General features: G+C 38.3%; 1 protein-coding gene across 2 annotated transcripts in view; it reads right to left on the reverse strand.

The window, feature by feature from the left end:
* WDFY3 (WD repeat and FYVE domain containing 3) overlaps nucleotides 1-22,768 on the reverse strand; it is a 261,096-nt gene that overhangs the window by 125,666 nt on the left and 112,662 nt on the right. The window contains exons 12-18 of one of the 2 annotated variants that reach the window (XM_084627016.1): nucleotides 19,015-19,208; nucleotides 11,734-12,191; nucleotides 10,049-10,132; nucleotides 7,346-7,523; nucleotides 5,505-5,719; nucleotides 3,340-3,452; nucleotides 816-1,047 (exon numbers count right to left, since the gene is read on the reverse strand). In XM_084627016.1, the coding sequence (XP_084483142.1) occupies nucleotides 816-1,047; nucleotides 3,340-3,452; nucleotides 5,505-5,719; nucleotides 7,346-7,523; nucleotides 10,049-10,132; nucleotides 11,734-12,191; nucleotides 19,015-19,208 (1,474 nt within the window). The remainder of the gene's footprint in view (nucleotides 1-815; nucleotides 1,048-3,339; nucleotides 3,453-5,504; nucleotides 5,720-7,345; nucleotides 7,524-10,048; nucleotides 10,133-11,733; nucleotides 12,192-19,014; nucleotides 19,209-22,768) is intronic. The other variant, XM_084627015.1, reaches the window with a different exon arrangement.

Below are 22,768 nucleotides of genomic sequence, written 5' to 3' on the forward strand. Positions count from 1 at the left end.
ATTACTTGAATTCATTCATAGTGGTTTTGAAGGGGTCTGGGTTCTTCACAGGACAAATATGAAAAATGAATTTAAGTGTCAATCTTTTAAAAAGCAATCTAAGAGAAATGTTTTTAAAAGAAAATTGCTGAGTATTATAGCACCACATCTTAATCTTCCAAGCACTCATATAAAAACACTAGCTGATCCTCACAAACAGTCCCACTTACTAGATGGGAAAACAGCGTCAAGGAGGTTAAGTGACTGAACAAAGGGTACAGAGGGAGTTAAGTCCTCTACACGGATCACACCTCTAATTACTGAGATCAAATTGTTCTACAATGATTTGCACTTACTGGGTCAATTTCCTTTTAAATGTTGCTGCTTCAAAACAATTTTAGTTCTATTTCTACTTCGCCTATAATTCTCTATTCTACAACTCTCAACCAAATCCTTCCAGGTTTCAGGGTAGTTTAGGATAATTTTAGGGACCCAGGCTTCATTTGAATCCTGGCAGCTGGACTCTTTGTGCTAGTATATGCTTGTGTTTCTTCTTTATTTGAAAAGATCTCATCATGCACATGTAAAAGATCATCTAAGTAAGTAGTATTATCAGTGGCATTCACACTTCCACAGGTAACAAAAAGTGCTTCAAATTCATTAGTTGAATTCAGTATCCTTTGTCCGACGGCATTAAGTATGTAGTTCTTTCTATAGATCAACTGTTTTTGTTTTTCAAACTGCTCATTAAAAATTGCACACATTTCTTTGAAAGAAAAAAGGAATAAGATATTATTCTTTGCAATACACTATTTGAAAGTGTGGCAAGACCTTACCCAAATCCTTCAAGAGATGTGTCAAATTCAATAAATGCTGGAGTAACTGACGATCCATGAAGTCTGATATCATGTGGGGTTGTCATGGAGACCAAACACTTAACCCTGGTCAGGGGCACTGTGCTTCCTTCTGCTGGCTTTAGCAGGCTCCTGCTTATGCGGTAGTGGTTATCTTCATGCAAGCTGAACACACTGTCAGAACCCAGACCCTCCATTGATGTGACCATACTACCTACAATAGAAGCCAAAAAAAAAAAATAAACATATTGGTAGAAAAAAGCATTTTTTCAGGCCCTTATTTATTTATATACTTAATCATGCCCCTTTAACTGCAGTATGGGTGCTTAATATTTATCAACTCCTCTGTGACTAGCATTACCCTCATTTTAAAGATGCTAAACTAAACAAAGAGATTAAATGTCTTGCTCAAGGTCATCAGAAAGTTTGTGACAGAGATGTGACAGATCTCATAAGTCCCTGTCCAAACCCTCAGCCCCAAGTGCCCCTTTCCTTCTCTCAGATTTTGTTGAAACAGACTTCCTGATGCTCCTGTTCTGTACTCAGATTTCTTTTGGGTACTGAAAACAAAATGCAATTTTATTTTAAGATTGAGTGAATGAAAAGATAGTATTTTTCAAAGCTTCTTGAAGTCTTTTCTGAATAAAGTAAGTAACATACTGCTAAAATAAGTCAAATACATTTTCTCACTGTACAGTGTACAATAATTACTAACCAGTAGTTTTTCAAATTATACCAAGATGACAAACTGAAGTTTTTACTACTACTAGAGTTACTTGTGTTAGTCTCTTGAAAATTTTTAGATTATGCATGTGCCTGTCATCCAACAATGCCTAGCACATGCTACCCAAGACAAATTTAAAGTATGCTAATGATGTAGACTATGTTGAGAATGAATTGATACGGAATAACATTCTCTTTTATATTTCATGTATCATCTAGGATTCATCAGATAAATAATTTTCAGCAGAGATAGGGAAGTTATAAATGCCATTTTACAAAGCACTGGTAAAACCTCATCCGGAATACTGTGTATAATTCTGCTCACCCTCTTTCAAGAAAGATTAATTGAAATTGGAACCAGTGCTGAGAGACTACTAGAACGATCAGTGGAATGGAGAGCCCCTCTTTTGAGAGGAGGATAAAGGAGTTTGGTTTGTTTCACCTTCCAAAATGAAGGCTGGGAGGGGATAGGATTGCTTTCTATAAATACAACAAAGAGGTAAACATTAGGGAGGGAGAAGAGCTATTTCAGATAAAGGATCAAAGCCCTGGCTGGGATGATTTAACTGGGAATTGGTCCTGCTTCGAGCAGGGGGTTGGACTAGATGACCTTCTGGGGTCCCTTCCAACCCTGATATTCTATGATTCTATGATAATGTTGGCAGAAGAACAAATGGGTATAAATTTGCTATGAATAAATTTCAGATGGAAATTAGAAGAAGCTCTCTAACCATCAGAGGAGTGAGGTTTTGGAACAGCTTCCCATGAGAAGTAGTGGGGGCAAACAACCTAACTACATTTAAAATGGAGCTTGATACATTTATGAATGGATAATATGATGCAGGGCCTGAAATGGGGATGGGGGGGGAAGGGGAGCAGAGAGAAAAGTGGACTCAATGAGTCAAGATGTCCCTTCCAGTCCTATATTAGTATGTCAAAGACAATGAATAGTAAACAATTTATATTCTTGAACTTCCTAACTATTAAAAAGATATACCACCAATTTAAAAACTAAATCAGTTTTTAAAAACTGAATTGCAATTAATTTCATGTACTCTGCCAATTTCTATGGATTTTCAAATCACATTTTTTTTTTGAAAAAATGCTTTTCCAACGCCCCCTCGTGTTTTCCCTCTCACTTTTTGCAATTTGAAAGACAGAAGGAAGCTGACAATGGCCCTGATCCTGCAGTTATGCTAGTGCGCAATTTTATAGTCCCACAGAGTCCCACTTAAGCAATGGGACCTATTTCAGGGATCTGAGTTAGTGGACCAATTGCATGGCTGGAGCCTAAACAATTATTGCAGCAGAAACAGTGAAAGGTGATGATACACAAAGGGCTGTCACAAATACACAAAGTATGCATGTGAAATTGATCATATTTTTCTCTTATCTTTGACTTATTGTAATCTTAGATGCTATTTGTAAAGGTAAGACTAAAAATCAGAGATGAGTGATAGTTAAATCGATTGTGTCCCTTAAAATTATATATTCCTCACAGGATTTAGTTAGTTAAGTTTAAGTGGTGACAGGTCCCGTATTGTTGCTAAGAACTTTTGTGGAAATAATGTTTTTTAATTATAATTGGATAGCTATCTTTCCCCTTAGTGGGGTGTTTTTTTGGTGTTTTTTTTTTTTTTAGTTACTATCAAATCACTCGGATTATTTATTTCATTATGTGTCTTAATGTCTTTCCTGAAGTTTACCTATAAATTTTGATTAGATATAAATCAGATTTGCTCAGGAACACTAATTAAATATATTTCTGATGTTGAACACTTACTTCTCATCTCTGGTTCATAGCTTAATGAGCTGGGTTTGTGCACTCGGTACAGTTTCAACAGCTTTTTGTCCCAAGCGCCACAATTCAAAGGATTTGCCAAACGTAAAAATTCCCTGGTTAAGAGAGACAAAGAAATTATACAAAGCAAGTTGCTTACTTGTTTTCATTTTTGAAGTCTGCAACCAAACACAAAACAGAAAACATTAAAACTATTTAAATAAAATATTAATTCCAAAAACAAATACTGACAGCAAAAAAAAGGTATTTTGATTCAAAACTATTTCTATTTTTAATTAACTATTGCATACACAATGTGTATATATACACACACACAGAGAGTGTGGTGGTAAATTCACTCATTACCACAGAATGTTATGGTTTCTAGTTATTTGTGATGTGATATTTTGTAATAAACCATTCCATATTTTTGGATAACCACACTGCTAAAATATAGTAGTAATAACATATATTCTAGTCTTTAAAGTAAATAGACTTTTCTCTAGGATTTCTTTTTTTTTCGGTGAAATTATAGCTCATTATACCCTGAAGATTGAAGTCACTTGTTCCTCTTCCAGAAAGGTACAAAATGGGCTGCACATTTTATCACCAATGTGCTTCTATGTTGACAAAGGGATCACGTCAAGAAGATAAGAGCGTAGTTCAGTCTGCAGGCAAATTTAAATCCTCGGTCCCTCAGCTCAGAATGCCAACTGAAGTTGCAGTTTCTGATGTGGATACACACCACTGAAAACTGGACTGACACTAAATACCCTTTCTTACAACCAATCAATAATCAGACTGTAAACCAGTCAATCTGGGTTAGATCTGAATGGAAAAGTCCAGCAGGAAAAAGTTCCATACGTCATTACTAGCTACCTAGTTAATTGTGTAACTTACTGTTTTCAATACTGCAGGCACTACTCAATCTATCCAAGATACTTTTATTATTAAACAGGGAACAAACAATATCAAACTCTTTTCTATTGCTGGCTTTGTCCTGGTCTACACTACGAACTTATGTCTGTAGAACTATGTCGCTCACGGGTGTGGAAAATTCCGTTCCTGAATGACGCAGTTATACCAACTCAACTCCAATTGCTGACAGTGCTATGTCAATTGGAGGGCTTCTCCCATCAACACTGCTACCACTTCTCGGGGAGTTGGAATACCTACAACGACAGGAGAAGCTCTCCTGTCAGCATAGGTAGTGTCTTCACTAAGTGCTATAGCTCTGTTAAGTGTAGACAAGCCCTAAGAAAGGTGTACTAGAGCACCTGCATTAACATGGAGGAGGAAAAAAACTAACCTTAAGCTGTAGCAAACACAGTGCATTCTGTTACCAACAAGAAATGTCAATGATCAAAGCGAGGTCATCAGCCTTTCAATGTGTTTTTTCCTCTCAGAAATCGTGTACGTTACTCTATAGCAAATCTATTTTCACTAAGACCAGAAACTGTCACTAAACTATGGTAGTAAGCTAGTAATAAAACCCCACAGACTAGAGAGGTTTCTTCTCGACATCTTTCTTTTCAGGTGTCTCTTTCTCCCTCATACATAAACTAAAACAAAGCTAAAGAAAACGGAAGGTTTAAGTCTTATCTAGTTTAAGTTAGATAAGACTTAAACCTTCCGTTTTCTTTACTTTATACTGTTTAGAAAGTCTATAAAGAATCTTCTGTAGCAGTAAAAACAACAAGGAATCCAGTGGAACCTTACATACTAACAGATTTATTTGGGCATAAGCTTTCGTGGGTAAAAAAACACTTCTTCAGATGCAGTGGCTACTTCTTTTTGGTTCTTTTCACATTTTTAACCAAGTTTCTCTTCCCTGCCAGCCACATTAGAAGCTATAAGGACACACATTTTGACAGTATGATTTAAAAATATGAGAAAGGCAGCTTACATCTGAACCGTAAAAAAAAATACTGTATTCCCAAGGTATTAACAGCAGCAAGACTATATTAAAAAAACTGTTTTGCAAAATAAGGCTATATCCAACAGGGTCACTATCAAACACAAACCCATCAGCTATTTTTTTCTAATACTTTACTAAGAAATTGAAGTTGCTGAAACTGACCAGCCAACAACGTCTATACACCAAAATTTTTGACAGATTGGATCCACTCAATGTGAACATCAGTGACCTAAAAAAAAATGTTTCTGACCTCAACACCATTGGCTCCAGTGCCTGAGAGGCCAGCCTTTCAAACATCCTCTGGAGTGGGGGGTGCAACGAATGGTCCTCATCAGCAAGAGCTGCACTACATCTCTGCAGAAGACGTGCATGGAGTCCAGCTTCACACATGACTTGCTGGTTTCTTTCTGTATGCACCAGGGATTGCAATATGTTGGCTACTGCAAGCTGAAGATCCAATGCATGCTGCAAAATGTAATAAATACAAATACCCATACAGTAGAAAGGAAATAATTAGCACAGGATGTCCTGTAATGCAATTTTAAAAAAGAGAAAAGAGAATCTAACTTAAGTATTGTTTCCCTTCTTTTTGAAACAGGACAAATAAATTAAAACAATGCATTGATTTGAACTCTGCCAAGGAAATTTGCTCTGGTGCACCTGATGAAAATAACTTCTACTTTAAATGGAAGTGAGCAGACTTAGAAATATGTTCAACTTGCTTAGAACTTTTATCCTTATCAGCCTAAGCTATTGCCAAAAAAGTCTTTCCCACATCATCCACTGTAATAAACTTTGGGTCGTACGCAGCACATTTGTCACTACAACTGTGAACACAAAAAGGATTCCAAACTCAAGAAAGAAAAACAGCAAAATGTTGTCATAGCTGTACATGCCTGACAGTTTTTGGAGCTTAATTTTGATAACCAAAGATCTGTGGGGTAGATACCTGAACTGAAATCTGCTTAAAATAGTTAGCAACAATATCACATAAATCCTGTTTAGTAAGATGAAAAATTTATACAAGTATAAAATATTGTGTTTTAATACTTTTTACACTGTTAAACTTAAAGTTACCTAAGCTGTTTCTAATGGAACATAGCAAAAAAAGTTGCCATACTGGATTAGATGACTAGTCTATCCAGTCTAGTGTCCTGCCTTCTCTCCAGCAGCATACAGTATCTGATGCTTCAGAAAGAAAAGCAAAAAATTCATTACACTTGCTAACACTTTTACTTTATGAGATTTCATCAAAAAGTAAAAGACGACTAGGAACCAAAAGGATTTATACTGGTGAAATAATTTTTTATGTAAGCAATTATTTATGATGCTCCTTCTACTCCAGTGTATTGATTACCTTAGTTTTATAAATACAAGTATAATAAAGAGGACAAATAAAACTCAAAATACCATAAGTCTTTGTTATATTGACCAAAAGACATGTATTTGGTCTATTACCTGACTCGTACTACACCAAAAAGCATGAGTAAAATTATCTCTCTACCAAAAGCCATATTGCTTTTACTAATAAGGATTTTTTCCACTTTTTTTTTGTTTGTTTGTTTGTTTTAAATAAAGAGCTTGTAAAAATGCTACGTTGACAGTTTTGGAGACTGAACTCCTCTTACATAATCACTAGAACATGGGCAGAAGGACAGCACCTGTGCAAGCTTCCTCATGCTGCCCTTCCAATGTCTTTTACCCTGACCTGAAGCAACCAGCTCTAGGGGTAGGTTGGAGAGGAGCAGGGTAAAAGATTGTAGAGTCTGTGCCCATTTCCTTGAAATCGCTGCTGGTTCTTTCGGTAAGAATGGCAATTAGTGCCAGTTATGCATATGGTCTAATTATCTAATCACTTACTCTGATATCTGGACTATAACTAGCACATCTTAGGGGGCACTAAACCACCTCCAGCTATTAGCACTAAACCACCTCCAGCTATTAACTTTGATTTAATCAATACCTTCGTTTAATTCACTAAAACCTACATTAAATTTCAACTAGCAACATACAGATAAAAGACACTGTATCCTTTTACTATCTAGTCCCCTACTCAGATTCAACATTAAGGACTACAGCTTATTTGCTTACTTCTGGCTGTGCAGTTGATCCAACAGAGGCTAGAAGATCCAACATGGCAAGCATAGCTCCAGGGTGGATGATGACAGCATCAGAGCTTTGCAGCAATGTGGCTCCTGTGTGGAGCTTCAAATCAGCTATGTTTTTGGGAGGGTACACAGGAGGAGTTGAAACAGAATGATATGCATGCCTAAAGGACAAGAGAAAAGAGAGCTTTTATTATACCCATTCACTATTAGCTCTGAACTTCTCCATCAACTATTGTAACATTCTATGTACAAGTTGAAAATTCCCAGTTAAACATGCCAGGTGATTTCCTCTTCTCGAAATCACAAGCAGATATTCTTGCAGGACTGTTAGAGAATTTCATTTCCATAATATGTTCCAGCTCTGCAATGCCACTTCCTGTTAGAAAAAGAGATTAGACATCCCCCCAAAAATGTATTTCCTCATAAAAACGTTCACTTCCTTTAAATAGAGTAAAATACAATACACACAATAGTGTAAACAGTCCATAAATAATGTTTAGACAAATGTTTGGGACAAAATCAATTTTCATCATCCGTCACCCAGTTTTTCTCCTCTGTGACGGCGGCTTCGAAAACTCACTATTACAGAATTGGAGGCAATTTAAACAATTAACTCCCAAGATTAGGAAGTTTGTTCCACGATATACTCAGGCCAGCAGCCAATACGTTCTCACTCTTCCAATGAGTTCCTCTCAGCAACATTACATGGAGCTTCTGTGATCCAAGAGGACTTCTGCAGGTTCAGCATGTCGACACTACAGAACAGATGCTTTCAAGACATACGCAACCACTTATGTCTAGAAGTCCATAACCGCTTTGCATTCCAATGAGATTCTCAGCAGTAACATGACATGCTTCTGGATCCCAGACTATTGCAGATTCAGCAGCTTGAGCAGTAGGGCAGTTCAGAGGACAGATGCTTTGAAGGCAATGATTTAGATGCAAATATTGCTCATGTGGGGCTTCTTTTCTTGAAAAGGCTGATAGTCATTTACAAAAAAAATGCAGCATATTTATAGTATATGTGCATCTTCAAGTAGAATGTGTGCACAAAGCATAAATACTAGCTAACAATTTCTTTGGAGGTCACAATATTCCTAATACTTTATATCTAACTAGATTATCTAATTTTGCCTTCAGAACAATCTTCAAAAAGAGCTCTATCATTTCTTTCTTGGAATGTGAGCCTTTAAAGTGGAGGAAATTGTTAATATTTTGATTCCTCAACCCCTACTTATAAAAACTACAATATATTTCTTTTTTGTGATAAATCGAGTAATTCTATGGTAAGGTTAAAAATTAGTTCAAATACATATCCCTCCCAAGAAAGTTTTGAATGCTGTCCAAACCACTTCTGAAAGTATTTTCACAACTGTGCTGGACTCCAACCTCCATTTTTAAAAAACCTGGATCTCTAGTATGGCCAAGGCCCAAAACACATTATTTCAGGGTATTTTCTTATTAGACTAAGGGCTTGTCTACACTACCACTTAAGTCGATGTAACTTACGTTGCTCAGGGTGTGTAAAAGCAATCCCCTTGAGCAACTTAAGTTACATCAACTTAAAGCTGTGTCTACATTGTCATGTCAGCGGGAGGCGCTCTCCCGCCAACATAGCTTCTGCCTCTCATTGAGGTTGAGTAATTATGCCAACGGGAGAGCACTCCCTTGTCGGTATAGTGCATCTTCACCAGACATGCTACAACAGCACAGCTGTACCGATGTAGCATGGTAGTGTACGCTAGCCCTAAATTAAAAATGGCTAGCGGTTTTATCATGTAAATGTTATTAATATAGCACTTTTCTCCCTGGTTTAATAGGTCTCTCAAAACCTGGATGATTTTTTGAGGTTAGAGATATGGGTAATTCCTTAGCTGATAACGTTTTTCTGCTTACTAGGAAAAGTCCTGCTTCTGTACAGTAAACATTTGTAAATCTCAAGTGTCAGAGTTCACAGGCATTTAATTTCTTAAGGATTACAAGTCCACATATATTTAACAGTGTTATATTAAGACTTTTTGACCAGTATTTCAGAACGGATCCATAACTGAACTTTACCATCAGAGTAATTTCAAAAAATAATTTTCCACAGAGTTTCAATTTGCCTAGAAATCATTCCTTACAGTGCGGTCATATTCTGTGGCTGCCAACACCATCCTTTTGTTGTTGCAGTTGTAAATTATATTGCAGTAATGCCTGGAGGGCCTAGTCAAGATCAGGCCCATCATGCTAGGTTGATGCATAAACACAAAGATATGACCCCTGCCTCAAAGAGCTTACAGTCTAAGATGACCTTTAAAGTAGACTCACTTCCAAGCCATTTAACATTCACATGCCTCCACAGTTGTCAGTAGTATATGTTCAGAAGGTTTTATTATTTTCATTAGGCAGTAACTGTAGGCAATAGACATATCATAACAGTACTCAGTTTATTGATAAAGGAAAAAATATCTTTACTGAGAAATTCATTTGGGAATTTTTTTTTAAATTAATTTATCTACTACGGCATTCTTCTTGGACTAGCCACCTAATTCTTTTACAAGTTGACAAGTTGTTTTCCTCAAAGAACAAAGACAGACAGACAGTACACGCTGCACCACAAAAAGCAGCTTGAGAAAAAAAAAGCAACAAGAACAGTGACAAGAGAAACCAGAAGAGAGATCAACTTCTCTTAAAGGATCAGTACCTTTTCCTGGACAAAGCTGGCGTACCCCAAGGAGAGGGGAGAGAAGTCTCATTTGTCAGGCAAGGAGGGATCTGTTCTGCACGACTACAGACAAAACAGACAGGTTTGGGATAGAGAAGTTAGAAAAGAAAAGGAGAGGCCAGAAGCTTGTTAGTTTTACAATACCACCAACCAGTAAAAACCTTTATAGGATCCACCCTACAGAATCAGCAAGGACAACAAAGAATGCTACTGAGAAACATGCATCAGGTAAAACAAAGAGACGTGCACCATTCTACAATAATTAGGGAAACAAATGTTTTTGCTCATTACTCAGCAGATATGGTAATCTACACAATCAAACCAGCACATTAAAACATCCTTCAAGGTTAAGTAGAGCAGGAATTGACGATAGGTCATTTCTGAGCAAATAAAAAAATTTAATTAACTTGCATTAGATGGGATTAAAATAATATCCTGAGAATAAACTCTGCAAAAACATGACCATCAGATGGTTTAAGAAAGGAAGAAAAAGAAGTGTTGATTAAAGAAGAATGGAAAATAAAAGGAAATTAGAAAGGAATGCATTTGCAATGACACTAGAGATTCATCAGATTCCACAACTAGCCAGTATTACAGCATGTATTGTATACATCACCAATTGGTTAATTCAAAAATGTTTCTATCAAATATTTCCAAGCGATTTTAACACAAAGTAAATAGGATTTTTATGCTAATTTCTTTCGAGATGAAGGGATACAGATTTGTTCTCTTACAACATTAAAGGCAGTAGACAAACTCTGCAAAAACGAGAGCTTGAAGTTTTGCTCTTAAATTAATATTTAGGCACCTAAAGAAGTTAGGAAAATCTAACTGAGTTAAGAAAATCTAAGCACCCTGCAGCTCCTCGCTGACTTCATCAGAAACTGCCAAATGCTCAGCATTTTTATCAGGCCTCTTATTTAGCTGCCTAAATATTACTAGGAACCTAACGTGAAACATCTATTTTTGAAAATCTTGGCCAACATATAGCACATGGACATGGAACAGCAGCTTTGCAATTTAAGCAATGAAGCTTAAATCATCGCTGCTCTATTAGTTTCTTTAAAAAAAAGTTACAAGTGAGAACTACCTTCAAAAATAAGGGTTATTTTGTAGGGGACCATTAAGAGGTATATTTACTATATATGATTTTAAAATCTCAGGTAGTTAGCAGCCTCCATGGTCTCTCATGCTAAATTAATTTTAAAAAGCTAAATGGCAATTTCCAGGATGGCATCTCCACTGTCTAAAATAAATCTGTCATAACAAATGATCAAATGACTTGTTTTTAGTGTATCCCATTTTTATGGCAGTCAGAAGTTGGTATGTACTGCAAAGTAGCATATTTCTAATTTTATGATATAGTGGACAAAGATCAAGTACTTATGGATAATAAAAAAACTGGAGAAGCAGACTACTTGTTTACAGTTTTAACCCATCAAATGGTTTTAAACTAAATGTCTCTCTGTTGCTTGATGTCATGACCTAAGACATTCAACATTAGAGGTCATGTTGCCATTCTTGAAAATAGCAATAAGAGAAGTTTACATTTGAGTAGAGGAAAATGTCTTGCTCAACTTTGTGGATGAAGAAAAAGGTGGTAACATCAAATCCTGCAAACACATTTCTAAAACCAACCATTTTTTAGGGAAAACAGATCATACCTGTCAAAAGAATCTGTGGCTACTCTGTAGAGATAAATAAAGAGTTTACTGCAATGCCTTAGTGTGGGTGCCACAGAGTCCATGGAGATTAGGTCATCCTCCAGTAGTCTTTGAAATGGTTGTGTATTTGAGGGGAAGACATTCAAGGGGCTTATTTTTCTTGAGTCTGAGTAGCAGCCAAGCAATCGAACAGCATCTGCCAGCTTTTCATACTGGATCTCTGTTTTGAAGAAATGCGAGTTGGCTGGCTCATAGCGCATTGCTGCAGTCAATGTGCAGAACACAGTGTGAAGCAGTTCAAACACTTGATTCTGGTTTACTTTCTCCCAGCCATTCTTAGGCGGAGAGCACAAGGATCTTTCCATAGCAACAAGTAAAGATGTGACATACACAAATCCACCAACTTTTCTAAAAACAGTTCTTGTGCGATGACTCTCTCTTAGTACTGAGAGCAGGGCCTATGGATATTCAAAAAAGAAAAAAGCATTGTTATTAATACCTTATAGCAAAGCATATATCTTGTCTGATATGCTAGCACAATTATTTATTTGTATTATGGTACTGTTTGAAGACCCCAAAAGAGATTGGAATTTTACATACCAGACAGACAAATACAGTATAAAGTCCCTGGTCCAAAGAGTTTACCTGCTAAATAGACACAGACAAAGAATAGAAGAAAGAAAGCATTATCCCTTTTTTACAGGTGGGAAACTAAGGGCCAAGATCACACCGGAAGCATGAGACAAAGTTAGCAATTGAACCAAGAATACCAGTCCAGTCCCTTAACCATAAGATTAGGTATATAAAGCATAAGGCATTGGCATGTAGAGACAGACACAAAATAACAACCTTTCACGTTAAAGCATTGTAATTTATATATCTAGAAATAAAAACAAACTAAATGGTTGCCAAACTCTGCATTTGTACTTTAATAAAAGATCAGGTTGTGACTTGTCAAGTGACATTCTGTAACAGTGAGATCTCAATATTTTTACCTTCGAGTTTCCCATGTGGCTCCCATCGAAATCTTATGCATAAAGTTGATGACTGAGTGCTGTCAACTGTATAACCACATCATTGTCCTTAACCACTGTATTGCAACTGGTGCTAAAAAGGAACTGAGGGACTGTTGGGCCCACCCAGCCCTTTGAGCCCTCACACAAGGGACGTGAGAGTGTCCAGGGCACAGGTGTAGAGGCAATGGACACTGCTGGCTAAAAAAAGTCCAATCTCACATCCACAGGGCACATGTGCACTAAGAGTGGAATCCATGTGGACAACCACTCTAAGAAGGTGGCTTGATTTTTCTCTCCTTATGAGGTAACTATGAGTTTGGTTGAGTAAGTGCTGAGATACTCTATTAGGCTTGCTGAAGAAAATTTAAGTTTCCTTACTAAATCTGACTCTTCATCAAATAGCGTCTTTAAAGATTTTATTTCCCTTTTAAAAGGCTACCATAGAAGATGAAAAGACCATTTTGTAAAACTAGGTTGCTCTATGAATGTAGTACTTTGCGGCTACTCTAAGGTTTAGCTGGTGAAGGATGACTTTTTTTTATTTTATTTTATTATGAGCACATTGTGGAGAGCACAAAGATTTTGACTGCAGTAAAACAAGTATTAGTTTTTTGGAATTAAAAGGACAGGATGAACAAAGAGTTACTTTGTCATGATGAAACTGGAAGTTAAGCTTTATGCAGAAATAACTTACAACTTACTTTCTCGCCTGGCAAAGTGGTGGCAATGAGAAAGGAGTATGTGACTGACGGAAAGTATAAGTGTCACCTTGGAGCTGAAAAGGAGTTTGCATTATTGTTTGCAGAACTACAGAATGCCCCATTCAGGAATAAACTCTGATTTGAGGTCTAAGTCTTGAATTGGTATAAATGAAATGACACACATGATAGCAAGTCACAAGGATGCCTTGTTTCATAAAGAAGTCAAGAGCTTCTAAAGCAGCTACCTAAACCGTGAGATGGCTTCAAATTGGGTCTCAATTTAAACTAATGTACAGAAATTAAGAGAGATTTGTATGACACAAAGATGTACAATGCTCCAAACACTGAAGCAGCCAAAGGGTTTCCAGACACTTTGGAAGCCTCTACACACAGAATCCAACTCCTTCTCCCACAGCTAAAAAACAAAGGTAAAAAGTGTTAAAAATCTTATTTCTGAAACTTAAGTGAGCAGACATAATTCTGAATACTCACAGGAAGCAGGATGGTTGACTACAGTGGTGTCATTTTTACATAGATAGCTTTTAGTCCAGCCACATTAAAGTTTTTGTTCACTCATTTAATCCCTTGACTTTGTTTCAAGAGTGGAAGGAAATCTGACCCAGTGCTGGGCAGAGAACTCATTCATTGCTGATGCTGTTTGGATCATAAAAATCAGGTTCAAGGTCCCTTTTAGAAGCACTGCCTAACTTGCTTGCCAGCAGGGTCCTTTAAGAACAAGCTACAGGGTTTATGTTGAAATCACTAAGAAATGGAAGCATATACTCTGGGGACAGAAATGAGTTTCTCAGCTTCAATTTTTTTTGACTTTTATAATGATTATGGTATTCTCTACTTATGGACCTTTTCAGAGAAAAGCCAGAGTAAGATTTTATTTAAGGATTCAGAGGTTGGAAAACTATACACTTTTTAACCTCTGTTTTAAAAGTAACTACAAAAGTCACAGATTTTTCATCTTCCTACAGGATATCAGGAGACTATTCTCACTAAATAATCTGCCAATGTCATCCAAATATGAGATAACTTTAGAAAACTCCAAGAAAGACCAAAGAGATACTTGGTCTTCTTATTTTAATCAGAACTGTAATCCAACTCTACATCCTTAACCTTTGCTTTGTGCTTGTAGGTCACTGAAGGTGGGTCAGATTCCTCCAAGTCATTGGGAACGGTGCTGACTGAACACACAGATAGCAGGGAATCAGGTGAGTCTGAGTAAATTGAATAAAGAAAGAGAGCTCAGCAGGCAAAGTGTGGACTAGAACAATCAGACAATATGTTGAGGTACTGAACAACCACAGGTGGATTTAATGAAATTGAAATGGTTCAAGCTATTGAGCAGAATTTGTGGGAGCAGTGGGGGCTGAAGGGATTTCCAAGGCAAGAGGAACCAGAAATCTGGCAACCATTTTGACAGTGACACCTTGAAATGGAAGAACTGTACAAGACTCCCACAGTTAGCCAAGTGCTTACCGACCTCTAACAAAGCTATAAACACTTGGGCCGGACCAAGATGTTATGGTAGATAGTAGCCTGTCTTGACCTGCCTGCGGAGCACCAATACTGAATGGGGCAGATGGCTTGGGCTACCTGAGACTAACTTCTGCTGTTACATATGGAAGGACAAAAATTAGAACAGAAAGGAAAAAAAACCCCACTAGTTAACAGAAAAAAAAAGGAAAGTCGAACCTAACTATAGGATTGTGACACCAGCCCTTGGATTCTAGTACTAAATTACCTCTGTTGTACCATTATGGGTGAGAATTACTCAGTAAATTAATGCCTCTCACGGTGAATGAGAATTCCCACAGCCTATCAGCTAAAACAAGGTGATGGCTTAACTGAATGTTAGCACAAGCAAGTTCTAATGTAAGAGCCAAAGACTGCAAACTATGCCTGGTCAGTCTATAAATTACTTATTGAAAATGCTCTTAAAGCCCCCCTACAGATATCAAAACTGATGTTCTCCAACATAATTCGCTAACTTAACTAGTTTTCTGTCTTTCATTGAATTTCTTTTACTTGACATGCCAACTGATTGTCACAGAATCTTAGAATCATAGAACTGGAAGGGACCTCAAGAGGTCATCTAGTCCAGCCCCTTCCACTCAGGACAGGACTATATTATCTAGACCTTTCCTGATAGGTGTTTATCTAACCTGCTCTTTAAAATCCCCAACGATGGAGATTACACAACCTCCCTAGGCAATTTACTCCAGTGCTTAACCACCCTGACAGTTAGGAAGCTTTTCCTAATGTCCAACCTAAACCTCCCTTGCTGCAATTTAAGCCCATTGCTTCTTGTCCTATCCTCAGGTTAAGAACAATTTTTCTCCCTCCTCCTTGTAACAACCTTTTACATACTTGAAAACTGTTATCATGTCCGCTCTCAGTCTTCTCTTTTCCAGACTAATCAAACCAAATTTCTGCAATCTTCCCTCACAGGTCATGTTTTCTAGACCTTTAATCATTTTTGTTGCTCTTCTCTGGACTTTCTCCAATTCATTCACATTTCCTGAAATATGACACCCAAAACTGGACACAATACTCCCGTTGAAGCCTAATTAGTGCGGAGTAGAGCAGAATTACTTCTTGCGTCTTACTTACAACACTCCTGCTAATATATCCTAGAATTATGTTTGCTTTTTTTGCAATAGCGTTACACTGTTGATTCATATTTAGCTTATGGTCCATTATGATCCCCAGATCCCTTTCTGCAGTACTCCTTCCTAGGCAGTCATTTCCTATTTTGTATGTGTGCAGCTGATTGTTCCTTTCTAAATGGAGTACTTTGCATTTGTCCTTATTGAATTTCATCCTATTTACTTCAGACCATTTATCCAGTTTGTCTTGATCATTTTGAATTTTAATCCTATCCTCCAAAGCACTTGCAACCCCTCCCAGCTTGGTATCGTCAAAGCAAGACACATTTAATGTCAGAGCTTTCTAACAGACTAACTCCAAGAGAAGAATTTATGAGTTTTTCATTTCTACATGCTCCATTTAAAATTGAAACATCTGAATTCAGTGTACTAGTTCTCAGCTGTTCTCTACAGGGCTAATATTCAACATCTGACTTCAGGAAAAAGAGTGTTAAAATTTTAATCAAATCCTTGTACATTGTTAATTTCTCTTAAATTCTAGCACAAAATGAAAAAAAAATCTATTCAGTTGAGTTGAACTTTACGAGATGAATCATGGAAGTGTATGGCTGGAAGCGATCTCAATAGGTCGTCTAGTCCCGTCCCCTGCACTCAAGGCAGGACTACGCAATAACTAGACCATTCCTGACAGGTGTTTGTTTAATCCAGCGGTTCTCAAACTGTGGGTCAGGACCCCAAAGTGGGTCATGACCCTGTTTTAATGGGGACGCCAGGGTTGGCATTAGACTTGCTGGGGCCCAAAGCACCAGAGTCCCACAGCCCAAGCCCTGGGGCTGAAGCCCAACCCCGAGTCCAAGGGCTTCAGCCCTGGGTGGCAGGGCTCAGGTTACAGGCCTCCCACCTGGGGTTCAAGCCCTTGGTCTTTGCCACCCCGTGCAGGGCTTGGGCTTAAGGTTTGGTCTCCCCTCATGGGATCGTGTAGTAATTTTTGTTGTCAGAAGGGGTCTCGGCACAATGAAGTTTGAGAACCCCTGGTTTAATCTGTTCTTAAAAACCTTCAATGACGGAGATTCCACAATCTACCCAGGCAATTTGTTTCAGTGCTTAACTACCCTGACAGGAAGTATTTCCTAATGTCCAACCTAAACCGCCCTTGCTGCAATTTTAGCCCATTACTTCTTGTCCTATCTGCAAAGGTTAAGAAGAACAATTTTCACCCTCCTCCTTGTAACAACCTTTTATGTACTTGAAAACTGTCATGTCCCACCTCAGTTTTCTCTTCTCCAGACTAAACAAATTATTCCCCCATCCCCCCCCAATCTTTCCCCATAGGTCTTGCTTTCTAGACTTTAAATCATTTTTTGTTGCTCTCCTCTGGACTTGCTCCAATTTATCCATGTTTCCTGAAATGTGGTGCCCAGAACTGGACACAATACTCTAGTTGAGACCTTATCAGCCCAGAAGGGAGTAGAAGAATTACATCTCGCGTCTTGCTTGCAACACTCCCTAATACATACCAGAATGATATTTGCTTTTTTTGCAACAGTATTACACAGTTGACTTAGGGCTCCTTTGAGCAGCCTCTTTAACAAAGTAATTTTCAGATTCTGAGACAGACTATAGATTTCCCTTTGCTTCTCAAATAATCTGAATTGTTACCAGTAACAATAAAGTTCATTATCAGCCTGTTCCTGATGTATCAATATTTTCTGAATAGGTAAATAATTGCTTCTGTAGTTGAGTAATTGAAACTTGCAGTTTGATAGTATGGTATTTGTATTCAAGTGAAAATCAAAAACTCAAAGCTTTAACGTGATACCATTAAAGCTCTCTCGAAGGCACATGTTTTCAAAGATCATATTTTCATGTGCTACTACACCAAAAAAATGTAAACCATCACGCTGGACGGTAGATATCACTACTGAAAAAGTCTAACAGTGATATACACATCATACACAATTTCACCACTTCTCTCTATGTTTAATCTTCTACAACTCTAAGACGTCTACGCATTACCTAATTTCTATACAAGAGACCTTAAAATTTTTAAGGCTACATTAATATCCATCTCACCTAACCAGCAATCAGCTCACAAAATCTAAAGAGTATTTGTATGTAAAGCTAGTAGTGGAAGATGAATTCTCCATATTTTCTTATACTTATTGGACACATTTCCACCATGGTCAGGGCTTGTGGTAAACCAAGCTGGGCTGAGAAAACAGTGTTCATTCCATATCAGGTTTAAGTTAGAAGTTGAACCTCAAGGATGCATCAGGACTGGCTATGAAATGCTGTGGACAGTTTGGATTAAATGAAGGCCTCCTCTAATTGAAAACTCACAGGTGTACCTACTCTTATGAGATTTCAGCTGCATTTGAATCAGAAATTAAACCCTTTCTAATTTAGAATCCAACACAAATCAGGCTAAGATTAGAGGTACGAAACAAGCCTCCAGCGCAAAATCTGGGGGTTTGTTCTCTGTGATCCAGTTTTGGCCCAGATCTAGTTATAAAATTTTCATTTAACAACAACTCTGGCTCTGTTTACAAAAAATGAGATTTTGCCAAGGAAAAATTCAAGTATGGCACTAAAAATATGCTTCAGTTCCTGTGCGTGTTACGTTGTTTTTTAATTGGACCTAAATAATTTCTTAAAGCCAGATGGAAAGAGACTGCTTTTAGAACTTCATTTCCCATCCACCAGTAATCATTACACCTAATGATAACAAATGTAATACATACTGGTCTCTTTTTTGCCAGCTGTGTTTAAAAATTTGAGATCTGATTTGTATAAGATTTTAATTCTTAAGTCATTGAATTGTTTTCAATATCTGAATACCATCACGCATAAAATAAAAGTAGTTCTACAGTGTATATTCTAAATTTTTAAAGTTGGAATTTCATAAGTAGTTTAGGAGTGGAAAGTATTAAGTTTTATTGCACTTACCCGTAATATATCTGTCTTCAGTTGTAGTTCTGTAGGTGGAGCTGAGTGCATCAGCCCTAATAAAGTGCCCATATCATCATCCCCACTAGGTGATAACACCAGTTGCTGGATAATCATTAGTGCATGCTGTCGACACTGTGGATACTTCACTATATTGTGTACACACCTTGCACCACCAAACTCCCTGAAAATACCTATAGCATAAGAAAAAAAAAAAAACGGGAGAAAAAACACAAGATACTGTATCAAAACCTTGTATTTGTTCAAGTGCACTATCACCGTATAACTGAATATAAAATGCTTCATTCTTCACCAGTGCAAATTCAGTGACCATTTTCATCGATCACACAGAAGTTTACAACAGCTTTTTATATGAAAATGAGCTGATCACAGTTAACTGGAATTCTAATTGTATTCTCCCCTGGAATATTTTATGTTCAAAGTTACCATTGGGGTAATTTTATAGTCCAATTCTAAGAATTTCCATGTCACTCTTACAGAAGGCTTCAACACTGGTTATTCACTTCTTTCATGCTACAGTTCAAAGAGTGGTGGGATGGACCCATATTATTTTTTCTCTGACCCATGACCATAGAAAGGGTAAACTGTTAAAAAGCAGTGATTGTCATAATATGCTTGTACAGTTCTTAACACAACAGGGCCCCAATTCTAATTAGGCTTCTGGGTGTTACTCTGTAACAAATAAATTTGTAGTAGTAGTAGTGGTAGTAACTGAAGATGGGCTCAGTCCTTTTACAGTATTTTCTACAGCTTAATTCCCTGAACATGTAAAAATCTAATCATTCAGGGAGGACACCTACACTACATCTAACACTTTAAATAAATAACATAATATAATATCAATAAATTTAAATAAAAAAACCAGTTACTTTGTCTTATTACCTACCTTATTACCCCCCCCCCCTTTTTTTTTAAAGTAAGGGTTAACAAAAATTCAGAATTTTGTTTTATTGAAGAGGGGGTCTCAATCATTTCTCCTTTCATTTTCCCAATCGTTAAACAAAAACGTGTCACCTGTGCAGTAACTGACGTTCTTGGAGATGAGTGTCCCTGGGTGCTCCACTGTAGGTGTCGGTGCGCCACTACTCAGAGATTTTTACAGCAGTACCCGCATCAGCCGCACATGCGCGGAGCCTGCCTCACATACCAGTCTTGTCTTAATAGTGCGCATGCGCGGCCAAACTCCTCAGTTCCTTCTCTACAACGGAGACTGCCCCAGCTTCGAAGTAGAGGGGAGGATGGTGGGGAGTGGAGCACCCACAGGGACACTCATCTCAAAGAACGTCAGTTACCGCACATGTGAGTAACCTCCTCCTCTTCTTCTTCAAGAGGTGTCCCTATGGGTGCTCCACTGTAGGTGACTGAAAAGCAGTATCTCTCAAGGAGGTAGGGACTTTGGATCTGGAAGGAATGCAGTAGACAGAACAGCTCTGTCCACACGCGTATTGGTAATGGGTCCCTGTGTAAGAGCATAATGTTTTGCAAACCTATTTTCAAAAGCTCAAATGGCATCTCTGGCAATGTCCTTAAAGGGGGACGTTATGTAGAAAGGCCACTGCGGCCGCCATGGATCCCCAATTTTTGCTCCAGATCCCTAAATGGCCCTAAATGAACTCACAACCCTGGGTTTAGCAGGCCAATGCTCAAACCACTGAGCTATCCCTTCCCCCAATGGTTCAAATGGTTTTGGGTTAGGCATGTTAAGACTAAGGGGACGTCCCAGGACGGATTAGACAGTTTGATGCATGATATAAGGTTTGGGGTCCCTTAAGGAATCACTTATTAATGGGATGAGCAAAGATAGTCCTATCGTTGATGGCATCACAGAACATTGTAATTGCGGCCAAGTGGAGTTTGATGGGACTGAGGGAGAGCCCAGATGACTATCTATTATAGATTAAATTAACTATTAGTGGGAGAGGCACGGAAAAAAGGAGCGGTGTTTGTGACAACCCACCAGTGTATAAATCTTGTCCAGTTATAAAGGCAGGTGGTGCATGTAGAATTTGTTGTGCTATGAAGGAGTACATTTTGAACCTGCTCCGAGCAAGTTCACTCGGCCTGAGAGAACCATGAAGGAGCCAAACCTTGAGGTCTAACATGGTTAAATTGCGGTGGAGTAGTAGACCCTGTTGTTGGGACAAGAGATTCAGGCAGAGGGTAGTGGGATGGGTGCAGAAAGCGACATCATGGTAAGGAAAGGGTATCATGCCTGTCTGGGCCATGTGGGGCCATCATTATGACCCTGGTTTGGTGTGTTCGTATTTTTATCAATTATTTGTGTATGAGCGGTATCGGGGAAATGCATACATTATGTCGGTGTTCCATGGGAACATGAACACATCCCTCGAGGAGTGTTTGCCTAGTTCCACTTTGGAACAAAATCTTGGGCATTTCTTGTTTGCTACAGTTGTCAAAAGGTCTGCGGTTGGGTATCCCTATGTGTGGAATATGTCTAGTACTATATCCTCGTTTAGTTCCCATTCATGGTCTATGGGAAATCTTCTGCTGAAGTCGTAGTGGTGGTATTGAGAGAGCCAGGTAAGTATGAGACACCAATTCCATCATTTCATCGCTTATGTACAAAGAAGTGGGATCACCCCCCTACCCCCCGTTTACATAGAAGATGAAGGCAATGTTGTCGGACATTATCCTGATACGTTGGTTTTATATGAAAGGAGAAATTGGAGGCAGGCATTGCGTATTGTTCAGAGTTCTAAATGTTGATGTGAAGGGATGTCTCGGCAGGAGACAAAAGACCCTGGGTAGCATATTGGGGCATGTGTACTCCCTATACCGTAAGGGATGTGACTGTAGTTAAGACAACCAATGGGACGCCCTGTAGAAAGGGGACCCATAGAAAAGGTTGTGAGGCAATGTCCACCAGTAGAGAGAGTCCTAGATTCTGGGAGGTCTGTATAAAAGTTTGTTCAGACCATGGACATTCAGTCTGTAGACAGTGGAATCCAACTCTGGAAACAGAGGCGAGCTTTCCTGACTACAAAACTGCAAGAGGCCATGTAGCCTCAGAGTTGCAGGCAAGCTCGTGTAGCCACTTGTGAACTGTTGCACAGCTTGGGAATGAAAAGGTTGATAGTGTTAAGAAGGTGGAGTGGGAGAGATGCTATTCTTTTGCATGAGTCGAAATGTGCTGCTATGAACTCCAGTTGTTGGGTGGGAGTGAATGAAGATTTTCTTTGTTCATTCGCAGGCCAAGAGCATGGAAACAGTGGACTGTCCGTTGTGTGGACTGAATGGCTTCTTGGAGAGTCCTGGCTTTGAAAAGACAGTTGTCGAGGTAAGTAAAAATGATGATTCTTTATGAGATGAGCTGTTATGACTGCGACGAGTTTGGAAAAGACAAGTTTTTTTCCGGTCGAAAGGCCAAAAGGTAAGGACCCTGTACTGGTAGTGTTGTGAGCCCAGAACAAAGCAAATAAAATGTCTGTGGGCAGGATGTATGGTCACAGGAACATAAGCATCCTGCAGGTTGAGGGCTGAAAATCCAATCTCCCTGCTCCAGCGCTGGAATTATGGTTGCAAGTGTCACCTTTTAATTATTATTATTAATTTTATTTAATAAATTTATTGAGGCATCTGAGGTAGAGAATGGGTCGTCATCCCCTAGTTTTCTTTTGTGTTCAAAAGAAATGGGAGCAGAACCCTTTTCCTCTGTGTTGGTCAGGCGCTGCTCCTAATTGGAGGAGATGATGAACCTCTTGGTGGAGCAGTT

The sequence above is a fragment of the Lepidochelys olivacea genome, assembly GCF_965140295.1.
Source record: "Lepidochelys olivacea isolate rLepOli2 genome assembly, chromosome: 4".
Lineage (NCBI taxonomy): Eukaryota > Metazoa > Chordata > Testudines > Cheloniidae > Lepidochelys > Lepidochelys olivacea.